This window comes from Sminthopsis crassicaudata, chromosome 2, assembly GCF_048593235.1.
Source record: "Sminthopsis crassicaudata isolate SCR6 chromosome 2, ASM4859323v1, whole genome shotgun sequence".
NCBI classification, from domain to species: Eukaryota; Metazoa; Chordata; class Mammalia; order Dasyuromorphia; family Dasyuridae; genus Sminthopsis; species Sminthopsis crassicaudata.
Genome location: NC_133618.1, coordinates 573,385,267 through 573,410,743, shown reverse-complemented (window position 1 = coordinate 573,410,743; position 25,477 = coordinate 573,385,267). Strand labels below are relative to the sequence as shown.

At 37.5% G+C, this 25,477-nt stretch overlaps 1 protein-coding gene across 8 annotated transcripts in view; it reads left to right on the top strand.

Annotated features, from left to right (window-relative positions):
• Positions 1-25,477, top strand: part of ADAMTSL3 (ADAMTS like 3) — a 553,717-nt gene that overhangs the window by 519,750 nt on the left and 8,490 nt on the right. For 5 of the 8 annotated variants that reach the window (XM_074295268.1, XM_074295270.1, XM_074295263.1 and 2 more), the window contains exons 24-28: positions 4,065-4,247; positions 6,949-7,065; positions 18,839-19,025; positions 19,855-20,059; positions 20,911-21,023. In XM_074295268.1, the coding sequence (XP_074151369.1) occupies positions 4,065-4,247; positions 6,949-7,065; positions 18,839-19,025; positions 19,855-20,059; positions 20,911-21,023 (805 nt within the window). The remainder of the gene's footprint in view (positions 1-4,064; positions 4,248-6,948; positions 7,066-18,838; positions 19,026-19,854; positions 20,060-20,910; positions 21,024-25,477) is intronic. The other 3 variants (XM_074295264.1, XM_074295266.1, XM_074295265.1) reach the window with 3 other exon arrangements.

The window sequence follows — 25,477 nt, the reverse complement described above, 5'->3', positions numbered from 1 at the left end:
GGTTTAACACTTTCTATGATTCTAAAATCTGTTGTGTATTGGGAATAGCTATGAACTTCATGACTTTGAGCAAGTGAAAACCCCTTTGAATATCCATTTTCTCATTGCATAATGGGGATCATACCTGTACTCCTTTTATAAGGATTCAGACCCACATCTTTTGTACTTCAGGTCCTTTCCACTGTACTTTACCTTCTCCCCATCGTGGAAACTGACATATATGTTCCATACACTGATTTGAAAAAAATATATATCACAATATATGTCACAATAATATCAGTTCCCATTAAACTTTTGTGGACAGTTTCATATTCTCCCAATTTAACTACTTGCTAACTAAAATGTTGCCAGTGAGTTTTTTTAGTATAGAGACAGTATTTGGGCTTTTCCCTTCATGCCTTGTACATAGTAGATATTCAATAAAAAATATGTTGATCAGTTATGCAATATGATTAGAAATCTGAAACCATGCCGGACCATGCTATTGCTAGTTCAGTGCCATGTTGTTCTTATAGAAGCCACCTACAATGCTGTTGCTCATAACAAATTTAATACTTCATTGATTTTTTTCTCTACTGCATAATTCAATTAAGTATCGTTTTATCTTCTTAAAAAAAAAACCATTTCTCCAAGATTCTCTATGTCCCATCCCTGGGAATTTTCCCTGGCTGACCCTGGCATCTGGAATTCTCACCTTCTACAAGAAGCCTTTCCCAATTGCCATTAATGCTAGTGCCTACCTCTGTTGATTATATCCAATTTATCCTGTTTATGAATAAGTGTTTATTTATTGTCTCTAGCGTTAGACTGTGAGCTCCTTGAGAAAAGGACTTAGCACAATGCCAGGTTCCGTCATTTCAGTCGTGCTCAAGTCTTCATGACTCCATTTGAGATTTTCTTGGTATGGACACTGGAGTGGTTTGCCTTTTCCTTCTTCAGCTCACTTTATAGAAGAGGAAATTTCCTAGGGTCACACAGTTAATAAATGTCAGAAGCAGTATTGAAATTTAGGAATATGAGTCTTCCTGACTCCAGACCTGATTCTCTGTGCAGTATGGTGCTACCTACCTAGAATGGGAGTGGACTTTTATTAATTAAGTGGCATTTATCACCCTGAGGCTCAATTTCTTTAATTGTAAAAGGAGGATAATTACACTTTTATTATCTGTCTTTCAGGGGGCTGTGAGAAAAAATGTTTTGTGAACCTAAAGTGTGATGAATGAGATAAATTCTAATGACTAATTAGCATGATTAAATTATAGGGAAATTAAATGGAATTTTTTTTTTTTTGCTTTCAAGTACATATAAAGAATAACAAAGCAAGGAGTAAAAGATTGACACTCTGAGTGCCACACTGGCACCCACCAAATGTTAAAAAGCCTAGAAGATCTTTAGCATATTGGAAGGATGTGGTCAGAACTTTCCTACAACAAAAAATTTTGTATGGCTTATGGTGTGTACCCATGGCAGAAGTGGTCACATTAGTAAAATCTATTCAAGTATGGAATCGGATGTTGTTACTGGAACTTGGTTAACAAAATAGAGAAAATGCTTTAAAATTGGTGTATTAATTTTTGCATGTTTGCTAAAACAGTTGAGTGGGTTGTAAAAGCTTCCATAAGAGAGTCTGCTTTTACAATTAATTTGTTTGACAAATCTTTTCTTCACAAATAATCCATATAACCACAAATTTTAAAATAGAAATAAATGAAGTAACTTTTAAAAAGTAATAGTTTTTTTATTTTCAAAATATATGCAAAAATAATTTTAAACATTCATCCTTGCAAAACCTTGTGTTCCAAATTTTTCCTCCTTTATCCCCATCCTCTCCACCAGATGGAAAGTAATCCAATATGGTTTAAACATGTGCAATTCTTCTATGTATATATTTCCACAATTATTTTGCTGCACAAGAAAAGTCAGATCAAAAAGGAAAAACAATGAGAAAGCAAAAAGCAAGCAAACAACAACAAAAAGAGGGGAAATTATCCCTCAGTGGGAACACTCTCTGGGTGCAGGTGGCTCTTTCCATCACAAGATTATTGGAACTGGTCTGAATCATCTCATTGTTAAAAAGAGCCACATCAGATTCCATCAGAATTGATCATCCTATAATCTTATTGCCATATACAATGTTCTCCTGGTTCTCTGCTCACTTCACTTAGCATCCTGCAGGTCTCTATGAAATCATCTTACTGATCGTTCTTATAGAACCATATTATTCCATAACATTCCTATGCCATAACTTATTTAGCTCTTCTCCAACTGACAAATAAAGAAACTTTTGCCAAAATACTATTTTTGCTACAGGAAGAATATATTGTCAATGTACACCATAAAGACATGAAGATTTCTCATTGGGATATAGTATTGTTCTTTTCCATTAGGTTCTTAATCTTGTAGAAGTTCATAGAACTAGTTAATAATTTCTTAATAGACATATCCTTGGATAATATGAGAAGGAGAGAAAACCAAGCACACATAAACAGAGATGCAAGGGATCTCAAGACATCATTTAGTCAAGCCCATTACCTTTAGAATCTAAAGTTTAGACAAAGTTAGATTAGTATTTCTTTTTTTTTCCTAGGCAACTGAGACCCAGAGAGGCTTTGTGACTTGCACATATAACTAGCCAGAGACAGATGAGCACTAGAAACAGTTCTCTTTCTGTATTACCTCAGGTCCCTTCCCTTGTCATCCAGAGTTGTTAACTGGATTTGAGTTTTGAAATGCAAGCTATTGTTTCACGGTTCCAGGTTATTCAGGGGATTTGCATTTTTCATGTGGGGGAAAAATGCAATGAATTATTTCTGCAATGAAGATTAAGCACTTGAAACAGAGGATTGGTCTTAATGCCAGAAAACTAATGCATATACACATATGTGTATACATAAGAAAAATGTGACTAAGCCATGAAAAATATGACTTTTTTTTTTTCATTCTTCTAAATCAGGGATTGGCAGACTCCAGCCCACATATCAAATCTAGTCACTCAGACCATGGTTTTAGGTTTGGAAAGTATTTTACATTATTTCAGAGAGCAATAAATGGAAGGAGATAAATAAAATGATAAAAACAGAAGTGCTCTGAGAGATGAGATCAAAAGAGACCAGAATTTAATAGAAGGTGGTATACAAAAGCAGGTGGCAGATAAAGGCTGTAGTTTGCTGTCCCCTATTCTAAACTGTTATGTTAATAAGCTCCTAGAGAAAAGAGAGATTTCTATTGCTAAGACTTAATCCTTAAATATCTCTGGACTTTTAGCCATAATACTTAATATTCCAGGAAATACATGATTACTTTTGAAAGGATAACAGAATAACTAAGAATGAAGCAGAATAACTAAGAATGAAAACTGCCTAGATTTGTTTCATCCACATCCCCACATTGTGGACCAATGATGAAGCACCCAGGAAGATCAGGAAGAAGTTTCCAAATCTGTAATACTTCTTATAGTGATGTATACATTAGAACATTGACCCAGATAAAGAGCAATGAACAAAAGCTGTTGGCGTCCAGCATAGAATCCTCTGCTCTATTCACATAACACAAATGTAGAGCTCTGTCAAAAAAAAAAAAAAAAAAAAGACCATGGGTAGCAAATGAGCCTGAAACAGTGAGTGGCTTTAGACAAATGGTGTCTCAAGGATGAGAAACACTAGATGAACCATCTGACTTATAGAATGGATCTCACAGGGGCACAGCAATGCAATAAAGAAGCTGAAAAATGGTCTGGTTGTTTGGACTTGAGGAAAAATGGCAAACACAAGTTTGAGTTCTGGAGTTAATCAATCCAAAAGAATTTAAGTACCTACTTCTTACTTGCCTGTGTCTCCTTGAGAAGTTACTTTACTTGGGTCTGATTTTCTTCATCTGTAAAAGGAGTCTTGGGCTAAATGATCTCTAAATCTGATTTTATACTCTCATAGGCTGGGCACTGTGCTCAGCCCCGGGTATTTGATGGATCTGTGCTCCCATTGTGTCCGTGACTATGACTGAATGATTTGGCTCACTGTGATTGTTGAACATTAAAGGAATATTTTTGGTTTGTTTTTGTTTTTAAGGTATTCCTCAGCCTAATATTACTTGGTTAAAAAGAGGAGGATCCCTAAGTGACAATGCTTTCTTGCTTCTCAATGGGTCCCTAGTGCTGAAGAATGTTTCACTTGAAAATGAAGGCACATATGTATGCACAGCTACCAATGCCCTTGGAAAAGCAATGGCAGCGTCTGTTCTTCACTTGTCAGGTAAGTGGATAATTTTCATTGTTTTTCATGCTTAGATGACCCTTTTAGGATTTTTTCCAGGAGGGAACGTTGCATTCCAGAAGTTAGGGAGTAAGAGTTGAAAGACATTTTATTATTGTAGTCCTCGACAAATAACCTGTCTGGTGTTTACGCAACAACTGAGTAGCATTTCTTATAGACATATTAGCAGCTCTCTTACAACGTATTACTTTTAAGATCTAGCCCCTCTGTTTCTTGCTTACTGAATAAAGCCTAAAACTTTTCTGCCTGGTTCCCTAGGCCTTCTGTGACCTGCATCCATCTTGTCTCTCCTGCTTTATTTGCCACTGCTCTCCAAAACAGATGCTCTATTCTACCCAGGCTTTTTACTCTAATGCACACACCACATACTAATGCGTAACTTTAAGTTTTCCTTCCCCAGACTGTTTCTTCTGCTTCTCTGAATGTCTTGAAGTTCTAACTTGATTTTTAATCTCTTCTATTAAACTCTGGTCTCTTACTCTCTAATCAATCAGGGTATTTCTATTTTAAAATTTGATTTATCGCTTTCCATTTATTGCTCTCTGAAATAATGTAAAATACTTTTCAAATCTTAACTATAAAAATGTTAGCTGTAATAATAGTTGTTTTTATTATTATTATGTGTTAGCATCAGCATCCCAATTGGATGGTCACCTTTTTGAAATCAGGGACCAGTCAGTAGTGAGGAAATATTTATTAATTAATCAATCAACAAATCTTTACTAAATATTTAACAAAGTACCAGCACTGGGCTAAGTGCAGGGGATACAAGGGGTGGGGAAATAACTGCCTGACCTCTAGAAGAATACATTCTAATGGGGAAAAACAAGTAAATAATTATATACGTGTGAGGGGAGAGAGACACTCAAAGACAAACACAGACAGGGACAAAAAGACAAAGAGAAGTAGAGAGAGAAAAAGAGACTGAGAAGATTGGAAGTGATCTGAAAAGAGAAGGCATTAGCATCTGAGATGATTGAAAATGGCCTCTTACTCAAGGAAGGCATTGAGCTAAGTATTAAAGGAAACCAGGGAATCCCACAAGTTAAAGAGGAGGGGATGGAGGATAGCTAGCAGGCAAAATTCCATTAATATCTCTAGAACACCTAGCATAAATTAAGTCCCAAACAAATACTTATTAAGTCTTAAAACCTCCTTCATGTTCAAGTTAGAACTATCATCTGTATTTTACACCTAAATAAATAGAGATGAAAGAAAACACCAGGATGGGTTACTTTTGGGATGAGTAACTTAAAGTGGCATTAAATCTCCAGGCAAATGAGTTGAATGGATTGTGGTAGGAATTACCAGAGTCAAATCACTGTCATTCTTGACAGCAGACTAAGCTGGAGATACAGAGGGAATGAGAGACAGGTAAATTGTGATAAGGAGAAGAAAAAAATGTTCAGATCATAGAACGTTGGCTAGGGGAAGGGGTAAGGGTAAGTCCGAGGAGCTCTGTAAAGTACAAAAGGGAGAGGTGCTTTAGAGAGGTAGGGGACAGAGTATCCGCTAACTAGGTATTTTAGGCAGGAAAAGGAAGGAGACAGCTCATTAGGGGAAAATGTGGCCAAAAGGAAATATAAGAAGGGGCTCCAACAACCCTTAGCCAGTTTCACAAATTGGTTAAGGACCTGTACTGTCCATGGCTTTGTTCTTTTATCTCTGTATTTCTTATAGGCCCATCTTCAAAAAAGGGTTTTTTTCCCCCTCTTCAAATATCCTTGTTTTCTCTCTTTACATATGTAATTTATAATCTCAGGCTAGTGATATATATCAGAAATGATACTCAGACTGATTCCCCTAGGAAAAAAAAATGGGTTTTTGCAGGGATGAGATTCTCCATTCTATACATAACTATTAATAATAACAGCTAAAATTGACATTTAATGATTTAAAGTGCACTTTACAAATATTAAAACTTTCAAACCTTAAAATAAAACTTTAAGATAAGCAATATAGATATTATTCTCCATATTTTATAGATGAGGAAATTGATATTCCAAGAGGCTATGTCTTGCCTAGGGTCCCACAGTCAGTGAGTGTCTTGAGGCAAAATTTGAACTCAGATCTTCCTGATTCCAAATTGAGCCCTCTACACATGATGTAATACTGACTCTTACATGTGTCACATTATAAACAAAGGGGCCCTTATATTCAACCATGAGTTGTATGCATGCATTTACAGCTATTTTCCAATATGAATCACTCTATTCCATTTGCTTTGATAACATTTTAACTACTTGTGGACAGGGATTATTTCATTTTTATTTCTGTATTCCTAGCATATAGCATGGTTCCTTGCATATAATAGGCACATAGTAAAAAGCTTGTTGAATTTAGTTGACATGAAACGCTCAATATGTATAAGATACTATACTAGTAATATGTGCAGGGTAAGGGGGGGAAGGGAGAGGGAAAATATCTGCCCTAAAGGAATTTGAACTCTACTAGGAAAAATACTTGCAGAATATGCAATCCTCTGTTGCCAGAGTCAGCATCTAACCCACCTTGTGTGTACTCTATCATGCCCTTTGTGTATGGCACCATGGGTAATTTTTCTGTAAATGTTCATAATAATGAGTAAAGACTGTTATCCACAAGAAGGTAGGAATAAGAATTTCAAGCTAGAATAATACTTTAGCAACATTTCTAGTAAAAAGTATATTTTATTTTTCAGAACCAAGCTATCCAGACATAAGAGTTAATTTGCCCCAAGGGAACAAGAAACATGTTCTAATAGCATCCAACATCAATACAAATATCAGTTTAACAACTGGACAGATGCTTCATATAGGTGAGATATTTGTTTTTCCTTAATTCTTTCAGCAAGGTATTTTCAACCAAAATTACATTAGCCTAAAAGACTTTTATAAATATTTAGTATTGAATAATGAATTCCACAGAAAGTGTGGAATAGTGGATATAGAGTTGGCCTTAGAACCAAGAAGACAAGTTCAAGTGGTACTTCTAATATATTCTGTCAGTGGGACTCTAGGCCAGTCATTTTAACTTCTCAGAACTTTAGACAAGCCTCTAAAACTGCAAGTTGCAGAAGAGGTTCTGACCTGAATAGATTGAGTTCCTCACTCAAATCATAGGTGGAATCCCAATCCCTATCCCAAAATAATAATTGACATGTATATAGGGCTTTATAATTACATTTTTCATGTCCATTTTTTCATTTGATCTTCTTAACCATCTGTGAAAACATAGGGGCAAGAAAATTTATACTATTATAGAAATGAGGAAACTAAAGCTTACAGAATAAATAGCTAATAAGTAGTGGGACTAGGATTCAAATGCAGGTCTTCTGACCCCAAGGTTGACTGTAAACCTTGATTAAAGTATAACTTTTAAGCCTGATTTTCTAGGATCAAGTTTTGAACCTTATTCCTAACAAATGAGAGTATTCATAATAAAGGATAAGATTTTTACCCATGATGAACTTACTGTGTATTAACATGGCATGTTCTTATAAATTTAAGGTGAATTGCTAATGAATATTACCTTTAATAATATGTATTATCTGCATGTTTCTACATCTTTGTAAGAAAGATAAATGATAATATACTTGGTAATCATATGAGGGCATATTAATGACATATTAGGACAGGGCCAAGTATAGGCACTCATTTCCAACTTAGTGTGGATGCTTTTTATATCAGTAATATTAGTAAAGCAAACCAGAAAGTGGGTAGAGCTAGGGGTGGTACAGAGGGTTCTGGGGTGACTAAGAAGAGAGCCATATGATGTCTTTTTCCTAAACAGAGACAGTGGTCTGGTCTCAAGAAGACAAGATCTTTCCCCCCCCCCATTTGATTTAAGTTAAGAAAATTAGTAATTAAGAACTCTGATTTCTTATGCCTTATTTTACATGATATGAATTTTACTTTTCTACCTTGCAAAGAAAACACAGAATAATGACTAATCAGCAAAGTCCTGGGCAGTACAATGAGAATGACAGCGTCAAAGGGTTTCAAGCGAGATTACATAGGATGCCACAAAGTCTTTTGGGAGCCAGCGATTCAGTAGGATTTTGTGAGTTCATGCATATCCATTGAAAGCAAAAGGAGTAAAACAGTATCATTTTCACCATTTTATGAATGATAGAAACTGTCAAATATCTCTGTAGTCTGATAAAATTAATTTTGTGTGTGGAAAAATGCATCGCATCAGTCTATGAACACTAAGAGAAAGGAAGGGAGCGTCTGGAATAGCAACCACAGTCATAAATATCTTGCAGTGTTGTTGGTTTTGAGCATGTCCTAGACAGTCACATCAAAGAAGAACCATTTGTTGAGAACATCACGGCCTTAAGGGAAAATCCCTTGGCTAGAGTTCAGCGCTGAAAGTCACTTTTGTCTCTCAGTAGTTCACTGGACAATACAAATGTTGGTTATGCAATGGCTTAAAGCCATTTTTTGCTTAAAGAAATATTAGCATTGAGAATTTATTAAGAAATACATGCCCTGTTCTTTCTCTTTTATTTACTGTTTTCCCAAATTTTTTTTATTAATTTTGTAATTATAACATTTTTGACAGTACATATGCATAGGTAATTTTTTACAACATTATCCCTTGTACTCCCTTCTGTTCCGAATTTTTCCCCTCCTTCCCTCCACCCCCTTCCTTAGATGGCGGGCATTCCCATACATATTAAATATCTTATAGTATATCCTAGTTACAATATATATGTGCAGAACTGAATTTTGTTGTTGCAAAGGAAGAATTGGATTCGGAAGGTAAAAATAACCTGGGGAGAAAAACAAAAAATGCTTTTTACACTAATTTCCCAGTGTTCCTTTTCTGGGTATAGCTGATTCTGTCCATCATTAATCAATTGGAATTGGATTAGCTCTTCTCTATGTTGAAGATATCCACTTCCATCAGAATACATCCTCATACAGTATCATTGTTGAAGTGTATAATGATCCCCTAGTTCTACTCGTTTCACTCAGCATCAGTTGATGTCTCTCCAAGCCTCTCTGTGTTCATCCTGCTGATCATTTCTTACACAACAATAATATTCCATAACATTCATATACCATAATTTACCCAACCATTCTCCAATTGATGGACATCCATTCATTTTCCAGTTTCTAGTCACTACGAAAAGAGCTGCCACAAACATTTTGGCACATACAGGTCCCTTTCCCCTCTTTAGTATCTCTTTGGGATATAAGCCCAGTAGTAGCACTGCTGGATCAAAGGGTATGTACAGTTTGATAACTTTTGGGGCATAATTCCAGATTGCTCTCCAAAATGGTTGTATTCTTTCACAACTCCACCAACAATGTACCAGTTTTCCCACATCCCCTCCAACATTCATCATTATTTGTTCCTGTCATCTTAGCCAATCTGACAGGTGTGTAATGATATCTCAGAGTTGTCTTAATTTGCATTTCTCTGATCAATAGTGATTTGGAACACTTTCATATGAGTGGAAATAGTTTCAATTTCATCATCTGAAAATTGTCTGTTCATATCCTTTGACCATTTATCAATTGGAGAATGGCTTGATTTCTTATAAATTAAAGTCAATTCTCTGTATATTTTGGAGATGAGGCCTTTACCAGAACCTTTAACTGTAAAAATGTTTTCCCAATTTGTTACTTCCCTTCTAATCTTGTTTGCATTAGTTTTGTTTGTACAAAAGCTTTTTAATTTGATGTTATCAAAATTTTCTATTTTGTGATCAATAATGATCTCTAGCTCTCCTTTGATCACAAATTCCTTCCTCCTCCACAAGTCTGAGAGGTAAACTATCCTCTGTTCTTCTAATTTATTTATGATCTCGTTCTTTATGCCTAAATCATGGACCCATTTTGATCTTATCTTAGTATGTGGTGTTAAATGTGGGTCCATTTCTAGTTTCTGCCATACTAATTTCCAGTTTTCCCAGCAGTTTTTGTCAAATAATGAATTCTTATCCCAAAAGTTGGGATCTTTGGATTTGTCAAACACTAGATTGCTATTTTTATTCACTATCTTGTCCTGTGTATCTAACCTATTCCACTGATCAACTAGTCTATTTCTTAGCCAATACCAAATGGTTTTGGTGACTGGTGCTTTATAATATAGTTCTAGATCAGATACAGCTAGGCCGCCTTCATTTGATTTTTTTTTCATTACTTCCCTTGAAATTCTTGACCTTTTGTTCTTCCATATGAATTTTTTTGTTATTTTTTCTAGGTCATGAAAATATTTTCTTGGGAATCTGATTGGTATAGCACTAAATAAATAGATTAGTTTAGGGCTCAAATACTTTCAACTACTATTACTGAAAGAATGATGACCCAAGTACCATTATATTATCTTCTGAACATAAATGGGAGATGTGGGTTCAAGTTTCTGTTCTACCATTATGAGCTGGGTGACTTAGGATGGATTCCTTTTATTCTCTGAGTATTACTTCATTATGTGAAAAATTAAGAAAAATGTTTGCTGAATTGAATTGCATACTTTATGGCATGCAGAAAATCAAAGCTATTGGCTTATTTCATTCTCTCTATGATGTCAGATGAATAAGACAACTATTTCTGTTTTTCAGGTATGGAAGTAGGAGCTCAGAGAAATTGTGATTTGCCCAAAATTACAAAGCTAATAAGAAATGGTGGAAATGCAGCTTGATTCATTCATTCATTAAGCATTTCACCCATTATGTGTTAGGAATCAGCATACAGAGGTAATAAAGAAGCAATCTCTGTCCTCAAGGAATTTACATTCTAATGGAGAAAATAATAGATAAATTTATGCAATTGAATGGTTAATACAGAGTTAATACAAAATAATCTCATTGTTGGGGGGAGGGCAATACCAACTAGATGAATTAGGAAAGCCCTTCCTAGGAGGTAGCACTTAATTGAAAGATCTATGAGAACTCCAAGCTTTTTTCCAATGCAATCCCTTGCCTCCCTTGAAGAATTGTTCTGAGGATTAAATGAGATTTTGTGTTTGTAAAAAAAAATTTTAACTATAGGTATAACATATATAGTTGCTATTATTACTTATGCTATTTGTTATTGAGAAAAGGAAAGAGGGAGAAACCCATCTCAATTTATTTAGATTGTTAATATCTCTGGTAAGAGGTTTGAGAGATGAAATCTGTTGTCCACCCTGAAGATTCTAGTTTATTTGTATATTTATTTGTTTTGTCAGATAATAAGGATTTACATCAGGTAAATAAAGGAGGAGGGCTAACTATTCTTTAGACAGCCTCAGCATTCCAGATATATATGTCTCTTATGAAATGTAAACACATTTTTGGTACCTTGGAATTTTTAAATAATAAGAATATCATATTTTATTCCATGATTATTTTACTCAAAAGGTTAAAATAGCCTATTGCTAGTGTCATTGTGCTCTCTAATGATTCCTATTAATCATATATTGCTAAAGCAGCTCAGAACACAGCAGTTTTCAGAGTCTTGCTTCCAAGAGCTTAAATTCTGAAGCTGTCCTTGGTAGTTCAAAAAGTCCCTTAGGATCTATTTACCAAAAGGAGAAGAAAATACATAATTGTGTTCCACCTTACCCTCCCTCTGGCCATGTCTACACTGGACCCTCTTATGTACAACCCCAGTAAATTAAGTATTTCTGAAAAGGGCCCCTCTTTATTATCCCTATTGCCTTCTCCAGATGTAAAAGAAGGGTGACTTGGAAAACCTTTACAATCTTAGGGATCCATGCAAATATCTGTTTCCATAATGAAGATGGAGTAAGAGTGAGATGAATTAGAAGATGGTATAAGAATGGGAGTTTAATCCAAGCTGGCACATAGTTCGAGGGTCTCCTCTTACTATCCATTCCTCCTGCGGAGAAAAGCAAAAAGCGTGCAGTAGTATATTAATAAAAACTTAGCACATAGGCCCTCTGCAGGTTCTCCTCCCTACCTCCTGTTTTTGCTAAGTTCTTAATTCCTTGGAGCCTTGGACCTTGGCTTTAGCTACTCTGGTGACGATGCTTAAATTCTTTCTGTCAGCAGCCCTCCCTGCTGGGTGTCCCTGCTGCCACCACCACAGGGACAACCCCCATCTCTTTATTAATGATCCCTGAGCTCTGAACTCAATCCAGTCTCAAGACACTCTGTCAAGTGGAGCGGGCAACACTTAGCCCTTCTCCTCATCCACACTTCCAAAACAACTCCCATTCATTGGGAATTTTTCAACTAGGTATTGATCTGATTAAAGCAGCCTTGACACTAAAGGGAGAATGATACATAGATCTAACACTCCAGACTTGTTGATCCCAATTAACCTTCAGTTGGTAGAATGTGTTGGGAGATGATTTTGATCAGGGGCCCTATCTCCTTCACATCACACCCCCTGTTCTCCTTCCCTCCAAAAACCACAAAGCCCAAACCTAGTCCACCTGGGAGTCAAATCCTGGAATCTTTCTTACAGGTTCTCACTCCTCCCACCCCTAATCACAAAGACAAACAGCTAGGTTGCAAAGATCTCCAGATTCCTATTGCAATACTGTATTGATGGATAATTTTAATAAAAATCTTTGGGTTATTAATACTTATCATGATGTACTCTGACTCCTCAAATGGCTCATCACTTAAGAATTTTTAAAGAGATGAGGAAACCAGAGAGGCCCTTGCTAAAAGTGGGCAAGGCAAAGGGATTGCCCTGTCAGAGCCCAGGTGCTGCTGTACTTAAATAAACAATCCCCAGGCCACGGTGACAGTCAATAAATTTAACTGTTTCTACTTTGCAAATAACCCTTTGTGCTGCTTAAAACAAAAAGCTCAGAACTAAGAAGGAAAGTTTGAAAAACAATAAGCTAAAGAATTCATTATGTGCTGTTTGAGGGAGCTGTGTGGACACAGCTGGTAGCTATCAATTATTTTTGGTTATTACAGCTAAATCTGGCTCCTTCTGTGATCACATAAAAATCTGTCAACATCATGTAGTACCTCATCTGTTACAAAGTGTCAGAAGAGAAGGGAAAAATCATTTGGAATGGTGACTAACTATAAGAACTATAATTATTGAAAGTGATTAGCATCTAATTTCTAAAGAAAATTCCAATTTTTCACCTCATTTTGCTCAGTGTTCTCAATGGCAAATTATTTAGATGCTTTAAGGCACAGAATCTGTCATTTAGATTAGGTGTGGATGGACTATCTGGCAAAATCATCTCAAAATCATTAGATTTGAATTGGAATCATATTACTGTATTCACCTGGAGTCATTCTAAATATCTGGTCCTTTTGCCTCCGACTGAACTCTCATTTTATGAAATTAATTATGTTAAAATGAGCATTACAAAATAGAATGCAAACTCTTTGAACTAGGAACTGGCTTGTATCCCCAGCAGAATGGCAGACTAAGTACTTCATCAATGTTTTTTGATTCACAGGTCTTAAGAGAAGGTTAAGTAACATCAGCCACCATGGATAGTCAATCTATTTTCAAAGGCCTATTAGCCAACACTGAGCGGCTAACTTAGAGACTTTATCAGTCTGAAAATATGTGTGTAAGAGCCTTTCTTAGTTTGAACGTACATGTGATGTCACACACGTACATGTAAGCCCACAGTCACTACATTCATTCTTCTTAAGTTCATTAGTTTGTGATGGGTGGGAAGAATACATATTCCTGGGCATGTCATGGAAAAAATGGATATGGTTCTTTTTAAACGAAATACTTCCAGGTAGATCCTTTTCTCTGGTCTTTCTAAGGTTAAATGAAAGTGGAACATCCTCAGCTAGAGTTAATATTGAAATTGTTTGATTCTATGTTGGAGATAGTTTTTAAAACCTTAATATTCTTTTAAAACAGAAACTATTGTTATTTCATTTAGCTTTTCCCCTGTCTTGCTTATGATCCTAAAACCATTGATGCCTTAGCCTGGATACAATCTCCTTTTCCTCCTATCCCTTCTAATGTTCAGAAGCAGTCCCTCATCTTAGATCCTTTTCATGTCTAGCTCTTTATCTGTTACTAAACTGTGGATAGAACACCAGGCCTGGAATCAAGAAGGCCTGAATTCAAGTGCAGCCTCAAATACTTACCAGCTGGGCACATCACTTACTATTTCCTCATCTGTAAAATGAATTGGAAAAGGAAATGGCAAACCACTCCAGTATCATTGCCAGGAAAACCTAATAGAGTCACAAAGAGTCAGACAGAATTGGAAAATGACTGAACCAACAAACTTCCACTACACTTTTCACATAAGTTCACTATCATAAATAACACTAAATTAGTAAAAATTCATATATCTGCTTATTATTTCAACAAGTATTTTAGTAGTTTTTTTAAACTTGTTTATTTTTCAATCCATTAATATGAAGCTCATTTTAGTTCATTATTAGAATTATTCAGTCCACATCACTATTTCTGTTAAATATGTTGCCTGTTTAAAATACCTCACAATCTTCTATATGTTGCCCATTTTTGAAAATCGAAACTATTTAAAATATCTTCTGCTGAAGAGTTAAAAGCCTGCCAATGTTTCTAATACTCTTGGCAATGGTATTGGTGTCAGCTAAACTATGACTGTGGTAGAGTATTCAATAATGTATGGTTTATAGCTGCCATCCCTCTGCATCATGTATATAAAAATGTTTGCTTTTTAGAGTTTTCATAACCATAAGTGCCATCTTTTATGAATAGAAAACAAGTTCATATTGTTTGAAGGAGACTGTATACATTCATACAAATATTTATATATAGTTCTATAGATAAATTTTCTGCCAAATATTACTGCCCTTGGCAGTGAGCTAGCTGTTTATAGATAAAAGCAGAGCTTTTTATACTATGGGTCACAAACCATATGGTGTCATGTAACTGAATGTGGGAGTCACAAAATTATGATTTATTATCAGTAAACATTTGATTTCTATAAATATTTTATATGCCTATATACCCAGGTTGCATAGAAATTTCTAAGATGAAAAGAAGTCTCAAGAAAAAAAAAAAAAAAACATTTAAGAAGCCCTGGATTGAAGAATGATAAGATACTCCACTTTTAACTTATGCTTTATTCTATTTGCCTGTGTAATAATAATGTTGCTTGTCACTGTTTCCTCTGGTAATCCTAACTGCTGAAATGTCTCTTAAGTTTTCAAAAATTACATTAATGTTCCTTTCAACTCAAATCGAATCAATAAGTATTTAAGTGATGAATATAAAGTACTCATATGTCAAGCGCTGGGATACAAAAAGAGGCAGAAACTTTCTCTGCCCTCAGAGAGTTTACATTCTTGCTTATTTAAGTAGATCAGATTTCTCCCGATGTCTTCTTTTCACTTTTGTCCTATTTTCTAAATTAATGTTTACTTTGACTTTCATTTTTCTTCATGATTTAATTATCTGGGGCCTATGTATAGATTTTAGAGGGTCCATAAATTTCAATCTGAAAAAGTTATAACCATATTATCAATAACCTCTAAGTGAAATTTAGCATTTCCTTCAATTCTATATTGGAGCATTTTTCTGGGAAGGGATCCATAAGCTTTACTAAACTGCCAATGGGATCTATGACACAGTAGGTTATTTAGTTAAAAACAGTGAAGAATTCCTACTCTAATTGGTCAGTGAGCTTACAGTAAGGACTTAAATTATAATCCTTGTACTCAATCCTTTTCCAAGTTACAGTCAATTTCACTTTTTATGATAAAAAATGATATTCTCTGAATGTTTCTATCTCCTAATTCTCTTCAGTTGACTAATTAGTAATCTTAGATGATTATTTAGGCATCGGGCTATTCACCAGGTATAAAGAGACCAAAGTTAAACAGCCCTTTTTCTCTAGGAGCTTGAATTCCATCAAATTCATTTTATTCTTGAGCATCAATAACATAGAGACATGAATCCTCTGGTTATTCTACAGTGTTTTGGTGTCCTTTTCTTAATAATGAATCATATATTCAATACGAGTGTTTACTCTTTTCCTATTCAGTGTTTGGTCAAAATACTGAAGTCACTGAGTTTCAAGGAATATGCTGATATAGTTTAGAGAATCTTGTCAAGTTCTTCAAAAAAATGGAGGCGTTTTGTGTAATCTCCTCCTAGTTGCACTAGAGAACAGGTTTTGACATCCTGAATCCAGTTAAGAATGATGAGCAGTTTGGTCTTAAGTCTGCTGTCCCATCTAGCTAACCCCTTCCTTAGAATTCTTAGGAACTAGAAAATTTAAACATTGCTTCTGATTATGCCATGTTGAACCTCTTATCGATAAAAGGCAAATGCTACGGAATCATGTTTGGTGCTCTATTTATGAGCCATCCGGGATCTCCTGTCTCCCTAACAAGTTAATCCAAGACAACCTGGCCCTGTGCTGCCCAGATGGCTAGTACGGCCCTAACCAGAAGCAGCATGGTCCTCTCTCCGGTCCTCCCGAAACCTCTGCTTGCTGGGGAAAATCATTCTCCAACAAACTTCTTTAGAGTTATAAGTTCTATAGGTTGTCTGTGTCTTTCCTTTCTGGGTATGGTAGAGAATTTTTCATCAAATTATTCATTTAGAAAACAACCGTTGCTAAATATAGAAATTAAAATGGACAAGTTATTAACCAATTCCACTTTTTAATTATTCCTAGGGGGCCCAAAATAACCCTGGCTCTATAGCATGGTAACTGTTCCGTGATAAATTCTTACCTTCTGACATCTTGGCAGCCCCTCAGCGTTTCATGCCTGAACTACTGCTGTAGCCTTCTGGTTACTGTCCTTGTCTCAATTCTCTCCAGTGCATTCTCCGACTGAATGCCAAAGTGCTCTTCCTAAAGCTCACCGATGACCTTGTCATCCCTTGACTTACTGAATTCTAGTGGCTTCCTGTTACCTCCAAGATCAAATTCTCTTTGGGGGCTTTAAGCCCTTTCCAACCTGGTCCCTTCTCACCTTTCCAATGTTCTGCTTTGACTTCTCTCCATGTACTCTCCATCTGGCGACACTGGTCTCTCACACAACACTCTGAGAACTCACTGCCTTTTCACTGGCTCTTCCCCATGCCTTGTAGAGTCCTTATCTTTGCCTCCGGGCTCTCCTGGCTTCCTTCAGGTCTCAGTTCAAATCCTACCTTCTGCAAGAAACCTTTCTTTTTCCCCTCCTTGCTCTCTATCTGATATTGCATCCAATATACCCTGATTATACACACTTGGTTGTCTCATTAAATTGTGAGCTCCTTGGGAATTCAATTTTGCCTTAGTGTTTCGCACAGAAGTACGTAGAAAACACTTTACAAATCCTTCTTGACCAGTGGACTTCCACTTGGCTCTGGCCAGAGGAGTAGTTCTGAGAAAGAATGTGGGAATAGGAATGGGGAGAAATAACAGTAACGTGATTAGATTAAGGAAGAAACTTTTTGTTATTAACATGTTGGACCTTCTTGATTCAGAAGTAAACTCTTTACAATCATCTTCAGATTATAAAACGTACATTGCAGAAAGAATGGTTTTGTTTCCATTTCTCAGCAAAGTGGGGAGTGGTTATAGCAGATTATATAAAGAGTCTTTTAGAAAGAGAAGTGATTAAACATGGCCTGAGTAGTCCTGAAGTAGTAGTAGAAAGGACTTGAGGATGCAGATAGATAAAGGACCTTCTGCTTTTCTGCTTTTCTGGTATTCTCTCCCCTCCTACAGAATATTCTTCCACTTCTCTCCTTCCCTCCTAGAGAAGATTCTCCCACCTCTCTCCTGAGAGACAGAAGAGCCTGTAGCAACAATGCACTCTCTCCACCTTCCTCTATCTTCTTCTCCCTCTCCTGGAATGAGAAAGCGGTAGTCTTTTTTAACTCTTCTTTCCTCTTCCTTTCCCTCTCTGTGAGCTTGGTTTGGAAATCTGTATGGCCTTTGTCAAGCAAGACAGACCCAGATGGCCTGAGGAGAGATGATTGCATTCCATCCTATTTATAGAAATACATACATGCCTATGTCTTTAGGATTATTGTTTAAAAATAAAATTATATCCTTGATTGATAGGAGTTATTTTCAACAGATTCTTGCTGCGTGTTTTGTATATTTTTGAAGCCTCATTAATCTTTGTTGTCCCCTCATTAGCCAGATTGTCTCTGTTGATTGAATGGGCTTTAGCCAACCCTCTTGTCAATGCTTAAAATCCTGAGAGCTGTTGGCTAAAAAGGTGGGATTTGCCTCCAAATCCTTCCCAGGACAGTGGCTTTAACAGAAGTTGCAAGTCTCTAGTTTTCCCCCTTCCTGTGTTCTGACAAGATATCTGAGTAGGAGGTCCAGTGGTTAATAGCTACATCTTCTGGGATTTTTCTGGGACATCTGGTTGGCTCACCACAGTCCCCCTTTCTCCTTCTGTGGTAATAGAACATGGATGTCTTCCAGTGGGCCCCATTTGGCTCCTACACCTGATTTGTAGATACATGAAGTCAGGGGAAGGAAAATGATATTTAAAATAGTCTATTGTACTTTTGAGAAGAAGGAAAGATGTCTTTCTTTTGTGCATCTTTAAGACCCTATTGTGTAAAGGAGACATAAGAAATTCAGTCCCCCAAATTACTAGAGACCATAACAGTTACCCCCAGTCACTGTTTCTTAGTTGATTTTGTAACATCACTTCTTTCTTTTTCTTTTCTCTTTTTGTTTAGCAGAATATAATTGGGAGCCTGGTGAATGGACACACTGCTCTGCTACTTGTGGCAACCTCGGAAGCCGCATTCAGAGACCCCAGTGCATGACAACAAAAAGACAAAAAGTCAATGAGACCTTTTGTAGTCACCTCCAGAAGCCACAAAATCTGCTCCAGCCCTGCAGCAGGCGTGACTGCCCTCCAAGGTCCTTCACTCTTGTGTCTCTGTTAGTCTTTAGTTTTCACTCTTTCTTTTAAAGAGCTTCTTCAGGAAGCCCCCTGCACAGTTAAGCTCCAGGACACAATGTAAAGACTAGGAATCTTTCTCAAAGTTATATTTAGAAATGAAATTATCAGGCAGTTATCTTTAGAATGTTAAAGTGGAATCAGCTTAGTTCCCTTCAAATAGATTGGTCTTATGACATATTTCTCAGTGAATGAAAGCCACTTTTCTGCTGTTACTTCTCACTATCCACCATCTGGTTGGGAGAATGAGCTAATTCAACAAAGCTTGAATTGTCTTTTCATTGTTCCACCCCACTGATCAAGTCATGTCATAGTTGGAAAAGACCTCAGATAACCCGTATCTGAACCAAAATTCCTTCTAAAACTTTCCTTCGCCTTTGCCTCGTGGCTTCCTGTGAGGGGACACTCTGAAGCCCTTGCCACAATTTAGAAAACTTGGGAACTAGAGAAGACTACAGCTATCTGTTAGTCTTAGGAACTTTATGGAATTTTGTTTCATCATCTGTCAAAAGAGTTGAACCAGATGTTATTTCTTATAGGTTGTGTCTCTCTTACTAGATTAGAAACTCCTTGGGGATAAGAACTAGTACCTGGTCTTGCCATTGCATTGCTTTAGGCTTCTATGACAATACTATATTTTTAGTAATGTTCATTTAGTGTGTCTTGAAGTAAAATTAACTTCTTGACCCCGTCATGCTCTTAGAATTATTGAGATAAAGAGTTATGTTTCATTCTGTGACCCGCACATCCCTTACTCCCTACTAACATTTTTTGTTTCATATTCCCCAGGTGGCTGACAAGTAACTGGTCAGAATGTTCTGCGTCTTGTGGCAATGGATTCCAGCATCGTCAGATCACTTGTGAGCGGGTAAAAGCCAGCGGCATCGTGCAGGCAATGTCTCCCAACGCTTGTGTCCATAAAGATCGACCTCTGGGCAGAAAACGTTGCTCGGGTCAAGCTTGTAGTGAATGGGCAGTCCAACTGGGGAGCCAGGTAATCCGTTTCTTCTCTCATCGCTCTAACTCTTCTAACTCTTCAAACTGATCTGTATTAATTAATATAATTTTCTGCTCTGAAGATGCATATCCTTAGCCCAGTAGTTGCACATAGAAAGTGTTTAGTCAATGTCCATTGAGTTGAATTCTTCTTTAGAAATCAGCATAACAAAAAGATAAGTGAATAGAGTGCTGGTCTGGGAGTCTTCCAGCGCTTATAAGCACACATATACATATATGCATACATATCCCAATACAAAATGGTATAAATAAATTTATGCAATTATGCAAATGCCTCATACATATATGTATTATAATATAGGGTTATTATGGAATGAATTGCATGCGGTATTACCCACTCACACAAGTATGCTTCTGTGTCTAAGCTTTGGAATATGATTGTGACACATGTGGGTATATGTGTGTATGCCACATATACATATACACATAAATATACATTCATCTCATTTGCTTCTTTATTTATACGGACTCCTCTGAAGGGATGAGTCAGTAAGAGAGTTCTGTAGGGACGATTCCATTCTCTTTCCCACTTCAGACTAGACACTGCTTGTTTGTACATTTGTAGATGCAATATGTTTATCCCAATTCTCCCTTCGAAGTGCCGAACGGCATTTGTAATCCCCTGTTTTTCCCTAAGCAGAAGGGAGAATTGGGATAAATATATTGCATGTACAATGATGATCTAATATGAAACCCAGTGGACTCATGGGATGTAATTTGAATAATTTCTAGAGTTTAGAAACTCAGCACAAGCCGCTAAATGACTCACTAATCGGAAGTGAACTTGTTTTTGCCCCTTTTCAGGACGTTGCTCTTTTTCCCTTTCAGTGTTTGTCGGGGCAGTGTCTGGGCCGGGCCCAGGAGATGCAGCGTCTGCCCGTGCTCTGTCAGCATCAAAACGGCTCGGCGCTCTCTGACCTGGACTGTGAGGAAAGAAAGAGGTACGGGCCATATGTCAAGAGCAGGAGCACGGGTTCAGAACTGGAAAGTTCTAGAGAGCCTCTTAAGTCTGCATCTCTCAGATGAAGATGCTGAGGTTCAAAGAGGTGACCTGAGCAGGGTCACATGGCTATAGAGTGTCAATATCAGGATTTCTGTTGAGTTTTTGAAATCTGAGTTTTCTTCAGAAATCATTGGGACAAAGTGAAAAATGGATAGAGAGCTAGACTAGGAGTCTTCCAGGGCATATATATGCACACACATGAATACACATAGGTGTGTGGTTCAGCTATCTATGTATATGCATGTACAGTATGTGTGCATATATGTGTGCATATTTAGGTATCGGGGAGGTAGAAAGAGGTAGAACTGAGATTCAAACTTTTCTCCTCCGGCTCCCAAAGCAACAGTCTGGCTAAAGTTAGGTGATTTAAGTTGCTTTATGTTTTTATAATGCAGATCCATCCTGAGTAATCACTTTTTAGAATGCTGTTCTTCGGGGCAGCTAGGTGGCGCAGTGGTTAGAGCACCAGCCCTGAATTCAGGAGGACCCGAGTTCAAATCTGGTCTCAGACACTTAACACTTTCTAACTGTGTGACCCTGGTCAAGTCACTTAACCCCAGCCTGAGGGGAGAAAAAAATAGCATAGTGCTCTTCATTCCTTCAACGGCACTTTCTGTGAGCCTTAAAGCGATATGATCCACTCCAACAAGCTTTTATTAAGGAGCTCGCGTACATGTACATTCCAATTAGCTTTTATCATCTGTCCAGTGTGCGCTCCTCCTGCCCTTTGCTGGGGATGTGTCACTTCACGAGGGCGCTACTCCAAGCCCCGAGGGTGTGGTTTGACTTGAAAAAGCTTAGGGTGAAGAGAGTAGAAAACCCTTCCCTACTGACTGCGCATGTGCAAAAAAGGACAATGACAGGGTTCGGGTCTGTAAACATAGACACTGTAAGTGGCTCTTCGGATCTCATCTTCCTTATCTTGAGAAGAAGATTGTTTATTTAGATGGTTTTCTATAGGAGCCTTCTGGTAAATGTGTTTAACAACTGACTTTCCAAAAAGTAAGAGCCACTTCTAAATGTAATCTGAACTGTGAACATTTTCTCTGTTACTTTATCAAATCCGAATAAGCAACAAAAGGGTAAATCAAACTGATTAGTAGCATTTGCCAGTTTCTCAGCTGTAAAATGCTCCCTTTCCTTCTGGCTCTAAGTCTGATAGAATTCTCCGGTTAGCATAAACAGGTGGAGTCTTGTCTTTTTACCCAGGATTTTGTGGCAGATAGAGAGATAGCCAGGGAAGTGTCAGAGGTCAAATTTGAACTGGGGTCCTCCTGACTTCCGGGCTGGGGCTCGATACACTGCGCCCCCTAGCGGCCCCGACGGTATATTTTCAAAGATAAACACTTCAGTGAGGAGACGTAGGTTTAATTACAAGAACAGTTTCCTGGGAAATTGGTAGCTTTTTGTTGTTTATCTGTCCAACTCTCTGCCAGCCATTTGGATTTTTCTTGGCAAAGGCACGGAATTGCTCTGCCTTTTCTTTCCCTGTGTCATTTTACAGACGGGGAAGCTGAGGGAGACTGACATGGGGGTCCCGCAGTAGTCGATATCTGAGGCAGCACGTGACCTCCTGAGTCTGAATCCGGACCCAGCCCTCCGTGCTCTTTGGCGCCCCCTGGTGGGTCGAGTGGGCGTAATGGGAACACGGTCAGATGGGGTACTTATTCCTAAATTCCTGAGCTGAGTGCCCTGAGGGAAATCGTACTTGCCTATATTAAGAGCTCTTCCCGGAAATGCAAAGTTGTTCTTAATGAGCATGAGAATACCCATAACTTAAAATTGTAAATGCTGAGTTTCTGTATAAACAGACCCAATGCACAGTCGCCATCTAGTGGCGAAGTAGGGTAACTCCTGCAATTCCTGAATTGCTTCTGAAATTGTTGGGGATTTCTTTGACAAAATAACGAGCATCAATCATTCTTTTTTGTTTCTGCAAAAATATAACCTTTTTATCCCTTCAGCAAATGATATTCATCAAATAAGGAAAACTAGCAGAGATGGAAATAGACGACTTTGGAGGAGTTGTAGAAAGGCAGGCACACATTAATGCATTGTTGATGTAGCTATGAATTATTATAATTATTATATTCTGGAAAGCAATTTGGAATTATTCAGAAAAAGTCATTAAAATGTCCATGTTCTTTGATCTGGAGATTCCACTGTTCTTCATAGTCCTCCAGGAGTCATTGACAAAAAGAAAAATTTCATATTTGAAGGCAGGGTAGACTAAAGAAATAACAATGAATTGTGTTTGCATTTGAGATATTGAGATTATTATCTGTGTTATGTACAGATTTAGAAGGCATTGATGTAGATAGAGATGATAATCATAGGAACAGCAAAGGTCACTGAGGACTTGAAAAAAAAAAGAGAGACTTAGAACAGAGTTTTGGAGAATAATCTCATTTAGGAAGCATGGGAGACTGAGAAGTAATGGTTAGGCGGGGAGGAGAAAAAGGGAAAAGCCATGCCTATACCACATAAACCAGGAAGGAGAGGGTATCAAAGAGAGAAGAGATAGCTATTACATAGTAAAAGCTGCGTGGGTTTACAGCAGGTGGATTTATCTCAGTAAAATTGGGTCTGGAGTTCTTCTGAGAGAGTGGTGGAAAGGGGGCTTTTAGGGACTTAGCTGAAGTTGGACTGCATAATTATGTAGTGGCCCAGTCAGCAAGTTAAAGGATTTCCTCTGACAAAGTGAAAGAGGCCATTCTTTGCCTAAGTTGCTTACCCACATAAAGATGTGGCCACAGTCAAACTGAGACCTGTTGAAGACCTTGGCTTAAAAAGATCAAGGTCTCTCATTGCATCCAGGACCATCACAAATTATCCAGATCTATATATTGTCCACTGGACTCAGATGCCTCTGGGGGGAGGGAGAGTGAGGCAGGTGACCTTGCACAGCCCTCCCTCACTGAAATCCAGTTCACTTATTTGCTATGGCATCCGTCATGGTCCTGGTCGTCTGGGACAAACAACAGCATGAGAATAGGAACAGAGAAAACTGATGGAAGAAATGAGAGAGGGATAATCCAAACATAGGAATCAGCTCATAAATGACAGAATCAAGAATCAAAATGTGCTCATGTCCTCAGTAGCTAGCAACGCTGAGCTGAAGCTAACAATCAATGAATTAGCGATTATTAAGCACTTGCCATGATTAAATACCAACTTTAAGAAACAGCTTATTAGTGTAGCAACTGGGAACTCCTCCTAACTCACACTTGGGTTACCAGATTCAACATTGTGGGTCTGCATCAATGCAAACCCATAGCTCATGAGTCCCCACCAATGTTTTCACTTTTAATACTGGGCGAGAGGATGCAATTCTGATCAAAAAGAATTTAATGAAAAAAGGAGTTTTTGAAAAAAGTAGCAATAAAACATTACTCTTCTAGATCTTGGGCACACTGTCCCACAAATGGTCCATCTCTACACACAAGGTCACTGAGACCTTCAGGTGATATCATCTTGCCCTACTCAACCTACTCTACCATGGGTTCTTAGTTTATAATCTCTGACATATATATATGCATGTACATTATATGTGTGTATGTGTATGACACATTTGTGGGATGGGAAAAAACCTAGTTTGGGAGTAGTTCATGTGAAAAAGTTCTGAGAACATAATTATAAATTCAACATAAAGAAAAATCATGATGTGAATGCTTTTAAGAAAATACCCAAACTATCTCAAAGTTTGCTGATGGTAGTATCCAGATCTTGACAGTGATCCCTGAATTCTGCACTGAGCTTACCACATTGTTGGACATCAGATTTGAAGAAGGGAAGGAAAGAATTAACATTTATAAAGAATCTATTTTGTGCCAGGTGCTGTGCTAAGCACTTTTAGATAAATCATCTCCTCTGATCTTCACAATAACACTGGGAGGTGGGTTCTATTATTATTCTCTTTTTACAGTGGGGAAACTGAGGCTCACAGAGGTTAAGACTTGCTGAGAGTCACACAGCTAGTAAATGTTTGTTGGATTTGAACTTTGGTCTTCCTGACTCCACTGTGCAATCATTTGCCAGAAGAATATGATAAATAAATAGAAAGGCATCCAGCATCCAGAAGAGAATCTACATGATGTGGGTTATGGATGACATTCATGCAATATTTCATTTGGATAAGAGAAAACTAGAGACATGGGAACTGTCTTAAAATATTTGAAAGGCTGTCATTGGAAGGAAGAAGTCAAACTATTCTGCATTGCTTCAGTGGGCAGAACACCTTGGGTAGAAAGTCTGTGACAACTTTGACTGAAGAGTTCCATACAAAGCTGCCCCCTCACCAAATGTGCTACCTCCAAGGAGAAGAGTTTGGTCAAGCATCTGTCAGGGATTTTCTCTGGGGATCCTTACATTTGGTTGGGAAGCAGAGCTCAA